The sequence below is a fragment of the Ceratosolen solmsi genome, unplaced genomic scaffold (genome assembly GCF_000503995.2).
Source record: "Ceratosolen solmsi marchali unplaced genomic scaffold, CerSol_1.0 scaffold33, whole genome shotgun sequence".
NCBI lineage: Eukaryota > Metazoa > Arthropoda > Insecta > Hymenoptera > Agaonidae > Ceratosolen > Ceratosolen solmsi.
In genome coordinates this window covers 2,197,156-2,209,318 of record NW_011948438.1, presented here as the reverse complement: position 1 = coordinate 2,209,318, position 12,163 = coordinate 2,197,156, and the positions used below count along the sequence as shown (strand labels likewise).

Sequence of the window (12,163 nt, the reverse complement as noted above, 5' to 3'; positions counted from 1 at the left end):
TTATTAAAATATAATTATTAATTATGATTATTGAATGAAAAAAGAAGAAGGAATAGTTCATTGTTAAATATAAAAAAGATAATTTGTGAATTAAAAAACTTATCAATCATTTTTTACTGTGAAAATGAAATTTCAATTATGCTTGAAAACAAATAGATAAATATAAATATGTGTTCACTACTAATAATACCGTCCAAATAGTTTTAATATATATATATATATATATATATATATATACTCTAAAAATTATAGTGAAATTGATAAATTAAATTATACATTTTAAATATTATTATTGGTTTATTAAATTTTTCTTAATATCTTCAGATAAGCTGTCCAAAAAAAAGAAAATTCCTTAAATTTATAATTTCTCAACAGTGCAACATCTAATTATTTATAAAATATTACTTTAATATTTTATAACTATTTTAGAGATGCGTATCATAATGATTTTTTTAAATCTAATTTATTATTCTTAATTTAAAAATCGCGTTTTAAAATCATTAAATCACACTATATGAAGTTATTGTATAATATAATATCAATTAATATAAAATAATATCAATTGTTGCACTATTTTCAGATTTATAACTATTTGTTTAATTAATGTAATTATATATATATAATCAATTTGTAATACACTATAAATGATAATAAATAAGACACTAAAAATGATTATCAAAAATTGATAAATCAAATGATCTTACCTAGAAATTTTTTATTTTTCTCTATAATATTGCTTTGGCAAAAACATATTGTTCCCAAGACTCTCATAATGACAATAGAATAATGTTAAATATTAAATATTTATAATTCATAAATGAATTTCAATTTATTTATAGTCACTAAACGAGTTAAATTTTATTAATTAATGTTGACATTATCATTTGATAATTAAATTTTTTTTTTTTATTGTGATATGAAAAGGATATTAATACAATGATATGATAATAGTTTTTAATTGCATATTTATATACTTCTATAATATATTTAAATTTATTTTAAAGTTTAATTGCCAAATGGTCGCATTATTTTCTTAAATATATATTACTAATAATTTCATTATTTTTCTTTATATATTTTCTAAGTCTAGAAATAAAAAAAAAAAAGATTAAAATATTTTTATATTAATTCCCAATGCAAAATATAATAAGTCTTATCTAAACTCGATATTTACATAAGAACAAATTTTTATTTTCACTTTGATTACGATAGATTGAATATTCTTGATTTTTTTAAATTATAATATTGGCTTAATTAAGGAAATTATATGTAATAATAATTTTATTTTATTTTATTTTTATTTTTATTTTTATTTATTTATTTTTTTTTGCTATAAATTAAAAAATATTAAGATATCTAAAGGATTTAAATGTTTAAATTACATATGAAAGTTTATTTTCTATTTGCTCTCATTTATAAACTATTTATTGATTTTTTTTTAATCAAATGAAATAATAGACGACGTTACAGACTATTATCCGCTATTTTGTAATAAATTACAAATAATTATAATATCTAATTATAGCTGTTGCTTAATAAGGAATTGAACTTTCCAGAAAGTATTGAAATAATGAAAAACTTGTGTGTCTGAATTTGGTCAAATAATAAAATTTTTTCTCTTTTATGTCAAAGTCATCGTTATTCGTATTATCGAAGTCTATTAACGTATTCGAATATTTTTTTAATCATAATTTTAAGCATTAAGTGTAATGTATTGTAGAATAGAGAAAGCGAGTGAAAGAATGATCGGGAATGTTAAATTAAGTTTTTATTATTTTAATATTTTCTAAAATTATTCATATAATAATTATGATACTTTAAGGTAATTTTGAAAAACATTGATCGTGTGCTTATTTATTAATATTACTAACTCTGACTTATATTTCAGTGTCATGTAAAATATTATTATTAATAATTTTATCGCTTAACTTTCGGCAATCGTACATTGATACTTACGTTTCTTATCAGTAAAGCTTTTTCATGCAATAAATGATATTTTTTTAAAGGGCTGTTGACAGTATCGTAATCAATGAATTGGAATCGAGACGATTGACAGAGCGAGTCGACTAACGATAGAGCGCCACCAATTTTAATTCACTCGTTCTTAATTTTAATCGCGCAGTCTTTTTCTTTTCAGTCAAATAACTAACTCGATGTTAATAACCTGACATATCATATGACAGTCGATAAACGGAAATGCAATAATTTGTATTTTATACGTTTTATATTAAAGCTGCGGAGTAAAGATAACGCGAGTCGCAGAAGCTTGAAATGCGATTAAAATAATCGATTGAATTTGAACGGAGGAACATTAGAATTCGATCGAACACTTGGCAAACGATATATTATATGCGAATAGATCACTAGCACCTTAATTTCATGTACACTACTATGTGCATTAAATTGAAATAAATATATATCTCGGTTTTTATTGAGAGGAAATGCACTGCATTGAAATTGTAATGAAATTAATTTTAATTTAATACATCATACAATATAGACAATATTTTATAAAAAAAAAAAAATAATAAAAATAATAAAAAAAAAAATAAATAAAAAATAGAGTTAAGTGCACTTTTTTTGTTTGACTTTTAATTATTAATCTATCGACTTATCTATGCTGTATAAATGCTGTATAATTATAAATTTTAAATCAAAGCAATAATCTTTGCATTAAACTCGAAAATGTTATGTTCTTATCTACAATTCGTCTTTGCTGAGCCAATATCTCTTAATTAAATCGGACCCCTTCTCACCGATCATTAAAGTGGGCGCATTTGTGTTGCCACTGGTTATTTTTGGCATGATCGATGCATCGATCACCCTCAATCCTTCGATATCAAGGACCTTCAAATGTTTATCAACCACGGACTCGTTATGAAAAGCCGGTCCCATTTTACAAGTCCCGATCGGATGATATAACGTTGTGGCTGTGTGTTTCAAATTACATCGCCAATAATCCTTGGATATTGTTGGATATCTGTCGCACTCTGAGAACGAAAGCCGCTCGAGTTTCGCACCTAATTTCTTGAATGTCGTTGTATCGAGAAATGACAGTATGATATCTGCCGCTTCTAATAGGATTTCAGCATCCTCGTCGATATCAAAATAATTGGCGTCTATTTTAATTTGATCGTCAGGATTGACACTTTTGAGACTCAATTGGCCGACGCTCAAGGGATTCAACAAACATGGGAGTATGAAAATAATGTCGGCCTTGTCATTCAATTCTCTTAGTTGTTGCGTAAGTTCGTCGGAAAATTTGAAGGCCGAATTTATTCCCTCCATCATAAGGTAATGATTTTTCGAAATGTGTAAAAAGTACAGCTGAACGTTCGGATATTTGGCAGTGGAATTTTTCGTATTAATGAATCCGACATATTCGATACCACCAATGGAAATGAAATCCCCCGTACGATGGATCAGATATTCGTATGCTCGATCCAGCAGATATGTTGGCGTCATCGGTGCCGAAGTCTTATTAACAAACGAGAATACGAGACCCGGCCAGATTAGATGATCCTGCAAATTTTTTCCCACTGGAAGATCGGCTACCACGTCAATGCCATGCAATTCCAATTCCTTTCTAGGACCAATTCCAGAGAGCAAAAGTATTTGCGGCGAGGCAATACTTCCGGCTGAAAGTACAACCTCCTTGGAAGCCCTCAATATAATCTGTCGAGCATCTTTCAAGGTAGCCTCGACGCCCGTAGCTCTCTTTCCACTTAATTTCACTCTATTAACTCTCGTGGATTTCATGACATATAGATTGTCTCGATCCTTAATCGGTGCCAAGTAAGACTTTGCCGCATTCTGTCGAAGACCATTGTCAACAGTCCCGTATAATATGCCAAAGCCCACATATTGCTCCATGTTGATCAAATCGATAAGTTGAAAACCTTGCTCCTTTACAACACTCGTAATGACATTGTGAATGTCAGTTATCGAATAATTGAATGATCTCAAGCTCATGGGCCCGCCAGTGCCGATTGATTTATCCTTGTACTTTCCAACGACGTCCGGATGATAATTTTCGAGCTTACGGAAATAGGGGAGAACGCCTTCGTAGCTCCAATCCTCGCCGACCAATTCCGCCCATTGATTATAATCGCGATCCGAGCCGCGAATGTAAATCATAACATTGATCACTGAACTGCCGCCCAGTGCCTTCCCCTTAGACCAAATGCACTGCTTGTTCTTCATACTCTGGCAGTACTTATCGCTAGGTTCCACTTTGTAAAAGTAATCCTCCCTAGTGTTTTGTAAGGACATGGTGAAACTCGGGATCTCGCTCTCGATCGATGGATCGCTCCCTGATTCGATTAGAAGTATACGCCAATTCGGATTTTCGGATAGACGACTGGCGACTACCGAGCCCGCCGAACCACTTCCCACGACAATAAAATCAAACTCCAAATTCTCATTAACAATTTCTTCGGTGCGGTCGGCCGGATACGTTTGTTTTTGCGTTATCGAACACTGTGCAATCAATAAAGTCTGCATGAGCTGAGTGAAGACGAAAGCAGGTGAACCCGTTGCTACTGAGCCGCATGTGTTCTCTACGTTAGCCTCCATTATTTTGACGATAACTAAAAGAAGCAAAAGAAAAAAAAAAAAAAAAAAGGACAAAAAATTCACTCTCACAATTACTGATTTTCTTAGCATATTTTCTTTTATTATTTGTATATATAAATTTTTATATAAATATCAAGCTATACAACAAGGGCCCACATTAGGTATTATAACTAATTCACAAAATTTCACTAAATTATTAATATCCAATACAACTAATAATTACAATTATTCATCGTATTATTTTACTATTTACTTTGAAAGTCCTAGCTACAATTCATTATTACACACTAAAATTTAAAGTTTAAACCAAATAACACGATGAGAAGATTTTAATTACAAAATTCCAATTACATACGTATAAATACGTTTTTATAGTTTAAATAGACTATAGTATGAGATTTTTTTTTTACTTTTTTCTTTTTACTTTTTAGTTTTTAGTTTTTATAGCATAGTTCAGAATTAGTGATACATCAAATTTTATTTTAAAAAATTCAAAATTAAAGATTAACTAAACAATGAAGATAAAATTTTTAAAAAATTAAATAATGTTATCGGCATAAATTGAAGTAAAAAATTTAGAGTCAAATTAAAAATTATACAATTCGTCAATATATAACAAATTTTGTTACAAAAAAAAAAAAAAAAAAAATAACAATTATACACATGATTTTTTTCCTTTATCGTATTACATCAGTAACAGGACATTCATAATTATCTCATAATTGATAAAGATGTGCCTTAACCATTTCCCTACCAATTAAATAGTTTTAACTTATCATTTAAATACTAATAAATTCATCAGTACCTTTATCAGTATTTATCACACTTATAATATCTATAAAAGCTCTTGATAAAAATTTTATGAAAATAAATATAGAAATCAGTGTATACCTGTAAGCTGTGCTAATGTTAAAAATTTTTTCAAAACTAATTCTAACACGTCTTGACGACTTACGTAGATTTCTTCAACTGAGTTTGACTTGTCAATGCGGAGTATTCATGATTCATCATTGATAATAATCTCATTCTAGCCTTCTTCTTTTTTTTTTCCTTTTCTACTAAGTTATTCAGTAATAAAATATTCAAACAAGATTATATAAGGGAATTGCATTATGATGCACTTTTATGTATAAATAACTGCTGGTATATTTGTTTTCTTTCTTTTTTTTTCAACAAAATGTATACTGAATAAACATCGTTCATTAACATAAAAACGAAGAAAAATTAACGTTAGATTAATACTTTATAAAATTTGAACATTATTTTTTTTTACATATAATTGGATTGGATTTGAAAAGGAAAGTTTATATATATATATATATATATATATATATATATATATATTATTGATTCTATACGTTATGAATTCCTTAAAATTATTATAACATTTGAATGACTGAAGTGAGCATAATTTAAGAAGCTCAATAAGTTTGCAATAAATGTATAATAAATAAATAAATGTATCAATTCCCTTTTTCGTAAAAATCTCGTGTATTTATTTTATCGAGTAATTGCATGATCTTATAGTGAAAGTATGACTACATAACTTATCTTTCTATGTTTTAATCATATTTGAATTTTCAATTTTATGAAAATGCAATAGAATATTTTCATAGCATAGAATATTGATTAGTATGTATTATTATATTAATAATGTGTGTAATATTGATTAGTATGTATTATTATATTAATAATGTGTGTGTTACACAGATTTATTGAATGCTATATATATTTGTAATAAATACTTAATTTCTTGAAGGCTTTTTAACAAATTTACTTTGTGATAAAACAAACTTACTTTTTGTTGTCTACGTATAATTTATTCAATCTTAAATCTGCTCAGGCATAGAAAATAAACAAAAATTACCATGTAAATGTGTTCTACAGTTGAATGTACAAATAAAATGTAAAGTATACATTTTGTTTAATATTTCGTATAATATATATATATATATATATATATATATATATATATATATAATTATATCATTTGGTCTTTCAAAAAATAGAAAATGCTAGTTTATAAGTTTTTATTTTTATCTAATTATGTTACAAATTAAAAAAATATTTACATCGTTAATACATTAAATATTTGTCGAAAAATAATAATAATACTGTTTAGGCTTCAAATATATTAATAACTTCATAATAGAAATTTGTATTAAGTTAAATCTTTTCATAAATGAAAATAATGATGAACTTAAATAATCTTTGTTAACCTTTAAAACAGTATTTTTTAGTGCATGTATTACGAGTAAATAGATTACTTTATGACGTAAATTAATTTTTATAAGCATGATATATTAATATTAACAATTATTATTGCACTGTTTTAGTGTTCGTTTTAATTTGCTTATTTCGATGAATGTTCAATCATATTATTAATTATTTATTTGAATGATTTGTATTTGTTTTGATGTATGACATAAGATTTCTATTTCAAGACTAAAGTATTACTATTTATAAAATATTAAGAAAATTACATTCTGTTTTAAACACTTTATATTTTTCATAAATATTCTTTTATAGTAAAATCCCTATATATATATATATATGATTGTTTATTATATATATATAATAAACAATCAACGTTCTAGTTGGATTTAATAAGTTTTTCTTAATTTAAAAGAAGGTTTAAAATAGATTTAATATTGATATAAATTAGTATTTATTAACTTCAATTATATCAAAATAAATGTTACCATATTATTATTATTATTGCTAAAATGATATGTACTTGGGGTATATAATTATTTAAATAATCCTTACCTTCGATTGTTTACAATATTTTAATATTACATATAATAAATATTTTTTATTATTCGCAAGATAGCGATAAAAATAATTAATATTCATTTCAACATAATTATATATAATTTATTTTATTGCTATTACAATCACAATACGAAACATCGTTACGGCGATTGCTGATTTTTATTTTTAATAAGTTCGTACGATACACTTTCATACGTGAAATTGAATATCGAATCCCATAAACAATTATTAAAATATAATTATTATGAATTTATGAATTATTTTATAAATTAATGCAAACAAAAACAAAGAGAAAGAGAGAGAGAGAGAGAGAGAGAGAGAGAGAGAAAATATTTCATGAGAAAATTGACAAATATATACATTCGTATTTGTCATCTTCACTTTTGTAAGATTTTTCTAAAAATGAATACACAGAGTACATTCACATTTAAAATATATATTAAATAAAATGAGCATAAATTTAACACATATAAATGAGAAATTTATTATAATAATTAAATATGTCATCAAAAAATACAAACTCTATATATTATAATGCAAAAGGAAAAAATTAATCGTATGCGTTTACATAAAATTAAAGAAGAATGCATAAAAGAATTTAACGTACAATTTAATTTTTTTCTCATACATCTTTAGAAAAATTAATTTACGAATAGATCCGTTCAACTACAAGTATTCATCTTATAAAAGCCAATTTTATCCAATTTTATCCAATTTTATCATTATTAACTAAGAAAGTATCGCGAATATGTAACTATATTTATACGCATCAAAATAAGACGAACATTAATATAATACTAATATTATTAATATAATACTTGTATTAATAAACTTAACACTAGCAGAAAGTATTTTTGTCTATTGGTTAATATAGAATTTCGAGTAGCGTCAGTTTTTTCCATAGCAAGTCAGACATTAAGTATTGACGATACGACCATTTATACATTTATATTATACATATATTTTCAAACTTTTATCGAATCATCGATTTAAACTTCGGCATTTCTTCATATTTCTTATACATCGAGCATTATGCATTTGAATAATCGTGGAGAGTTTTAAAATTCCAGGTATTATGTATTTAAAAGCAATTGCAATCGGTAACAATGCTTCGGGAATACTTGAAGTGACATTGGAGCACTCGAATATACATATAAACAGATATCCGAGAGCAAGACACTGTGGTAACATCACAAACTGATTATTACTCCGATAGAGGATGCGGCCGTATAAATGAAAATACGCACTTTCAATACAGATGTCGTTTGGCTTTTGACTTAAAAAAGTTTTTGAACAACAAGTCTTTGATGATGCCAAGACTTGTTTCGTCTCTCTCGGATTTATAAGCGGATACGACCATTGATGATCCACAAACCGCATCCGAGAGCTTCCTAATGAATATGATAATATGACGCTCCTCGTGTATAATGCATTTGCATTTCTTTTGAATTTTGTTATACGAAATGTAATAATAGGAAAATTCCTTTGAGTAAGAACGAAGATTACGATAATAGATAATGTGCTGGGAAATAGATTTACATTGTAAACGGTTTTAACATGGACGGAGCCTGTAGTTCACGCTTGGCTATTTGGGACAGAAATGTCGTGCCCACGGTCAAACGCACCTAGCCGAGCTCTCCATCCTCTTCCTCCGCTATTCTCTGTTTATTAAATAGTTGGCGATAGCTCGGAAGGTGGTGAGCTCTTCTTCGGACCAGGGGCTCCTCCTCCAGAAATCGCTGATCATGCTGGCGGCCTTCTCGGCGACGACGACGATGGCCGACACGGGATTCGCGTTCGTCAATACGGGAAATACCGAGGCGTCGGCCACGCGGACGTTCCTCACACCGTGGACGCGGAGCTCGTGATCGACGACGGCCTCGAACTCGTCACCGCCCATCCTGCAGGTGCCCGACTGATGATTCTCGGGGCCGGTTTTCACACGGGCGAGACACTGCCAGTACGCCTCCGTGCCAAAGTGAAACCTAGAAAACAATTTGGTTGGGGTCTTAGAGCCGATAAACGAAGGAATTCGACGTTATCGACCGTTGGATCGTCGATTGCATTTCACCGTGCACAGTCAATGGCCCGTCACTTAGGATTTCCAGCTCAGTTTCGATTAATTTAAATGCATTAAGACAAAAGAGAAAACAATCGACGGATGGAGATTATGAGTTCTAGGGGTTACCTCGAGCACCAAGGGTGCTGATGGGGCTCGAGCTTCAAGTCCCACTTCCACATAGCAATGGTCTTGGTGAGCTCGACGACTTTCTTGATGCCTTGAACGAGGATCTTGAGGTCGGTGACGTTGGTGAAGTAGTTAGGATAAATGAGAGGGTGGTCAAGAGGATTATCGGACCTGAGTTTGAGGTATCCTCGGCTGTTGGTCCGGACGACCGTTGGTCTCGCGACGATCAACCGGCGCTCGGCGCAGCTGTCGAGCGACTCGTCCAGGCATTCCCGGCTGTCCAGGCTAGCGCGCGCGCAACCCGTACTAAAGTCATCGAAGAACACCTGGATGTCCGGCACCCCGGGAACGGCGAAGTCACTCTCGAGGAAGGCCGTGAGCTGCGTCAAGCCCGTACTCGAGACAGGGCCGCTCCGGTTGAACACGTACTGGTTCACCGAGTCCAGTGACAAGCTCTCGTAATCGTTGTCCATGATCGACATCTTTAAAGAAGTTCTATTTAATTGATTGGCTCGATCGATCCCTTTCATCGATTACCTTGATGGCAACGGATACGTGATTCTGGAGATTCTTGCCAACCGGCAAGTCCTGAATAACGGGGATATTAAGTTTCTCGAGATCCCCCTTGGGTCCGATGCCTGAATGCAGGAGAATTTGGGGCGATCCGATGGCTCCAGCAGTTAAGATAATTTCGTTATTCGCCATAAATTTGCGCACCTCGCCATCCTTATCAATCAGCTCTATCCCGTAAGCTCTATTTATTTCCGACATAAACAGAATTTTCGTCACGTGGGCGTTGATCAATACGTGAAGATTAGGTCTGTTTGACGAAGGCCTCAAGTAATATCTAAAATTCATGTATTATTGTTAAAGTAACATTTTTTATGTTAAATAATTCGATCTTCATAGTGTCGTAAAATCTTGGCAAATAAGTTATTTTTAAAAAGGAAAAAAAAACCCAAATACAATGATAATCGAGCATAAAAATAGCTGACTTAATAGTATATAAATATTTTTATATATATTTTTTGAAAATTTAGAAAATTCTTCGGTACGCTTACGATAATTCGAATGCGTTAACTATTTTTTATATAACATTAAATTGGCACATTTTTAATTTATAGTATAAACAGTTCGTGCTATATTTTCATGGCTAAAAGTACAAAATATATGTAATCTATTTGCTCAAAATTTTATCACAACTTCTTCCGAACAAAATAAGCCCGACATTTTGTCGCAACAATTTATTAAATTATTTTCAGCGCAAATCTTAGCTTTACCGCTCCATAGTCAAAGACTTACTTGATATATTATTAAATGCTTTTATTTTCAAATTTCATCACACGCTATTGTTATAAATAAATGAAATTTTGACTAATAAATACTTATATTTAACGAATAATTTGGAATAAATGAATGATTGTATTATGTTTGTAAATGCAGATTGTATTTTTCATATGATAATCAAAGTAGAGAAAATAGAATAAAACTAAAAACGAAATAATGGCGATATAGGTATTATAAATTGTTATGTTGCTAACCATTTACAACATTTCTTCTGGACGACTATCTAAAGTAATCTAAACTATCTTTAAAATAATCTGGCGAATGTCGATAGTCGTACCATCTGATATTAAAAAAAGCCGAAGTCTTAAGATAATTTAGTTTGTGCCAAGACCATTTTTTATAAATGACGATCCATACTAAAGTGATCTTTCGACAATTTCGAGAAAGAAACATGTAGGAAAATATAGCACTGCTTGTAAAGAAAATTGCTCGTGTCTCATTAGCCAACAATGAGCGCTGATTATCATTGGAAAATAAAATTACGCTTTTTAAGTGCGGTATAATTTTTGTTTTAAAGGATCTTTCCCATCATACGTACGCATTGAGTAACAATTGTTTGTAATTGTGAGCAAGCATTTTTTTAATTATGCATAAAAGCAATGAATGACATGAATGTATTGCTAGCGAAATCATGTTCATAAATTTTACGATTGAAAAATATATAGCGCACTTTGTCTCGCACTTGTGGCACTTGAACTTTTAAATACAAATTCCTTAATCAGCTATATTTCTTTTCTAATATATATTTTATTACTATGGATTATTATTACAATTATTTGTGAAATAATTATTTTTAACAAGACTAATCAAATTTAATAACTCTTATGATGATATAAATATAAATAGATAAAAAGATATTTAACAATAATAATAATGATATGCACATGAAAAATAAAAGCAAAAATGTAAAGAAAATTTCGTTATTTCTTTTTCGTGAAAATAACAATATCCATAAGCAATGTCAATAGTGACTTTGTAAATATATATATATATATATATATGTATGTATGTATTTATCATTTCGTTTTTATACATATATTTTGCGAGAAACAGAGTATTTATTTGAAAATATTGAAGAGAATTTTTTAAAAATTCGTAAAGTACGTAAAATGTACATCTAAAATATCTTCATTTGATATTTACTTCGATATTGTTAAGTTTACGCGATAAAACTCCGATGTACTTTGATTTTTTGTTCACATATTATGCGATGTGCTATAGAATTTAAAACACACGTTGATGAAATTATTAAACAAATAGCAATGTTAAATAAGAGCG

The 12,163-nt window shown here is 29.3% G+C and overlaps 2 protein-coding genes across 2 annotated transcripts in view; one reads left to right on the top strand and one right to left on the bottom strand.

The window, feature by feature from the left end:
• Positions 1 to 12,163, top strand: part of Flo2 (flotillin-2) — a 185,060-nt gene that overhangs the window by 126,053 nt on the left and 46,844 nt on the right. The window lies entirely within an intron of this gene.
• Positions 8,798 to 12,163, bottom strand: part of LOC105365366 (glucose dehydrogenase [FAD, quinone]) — a 7,252-nt gene continuing 3,886 nt past the window's right edge. The window contains exons 4-6 of the mRNA XM_011503509.1: positions 10,076 to 10,385; positions 9,539 to 10,020; positions 8,798 to 9,335 (exon numbers count right to left, since the gene is read on the bottom strand). Coding sequence (XP_011501811.1) covers positions 9,005 to 9,335; positions 9,539 to 10,020; positions 10,076 to 10,385 — 1,123 coding nt within the window. The 3' untranslated portion in view covers positions 8,798 to 9,004. The remainder of the gene's footprint in view (positions 9,336 to 9,538; positions 10,021 to 10,075; positions 10,386 to 12,163) is intronic.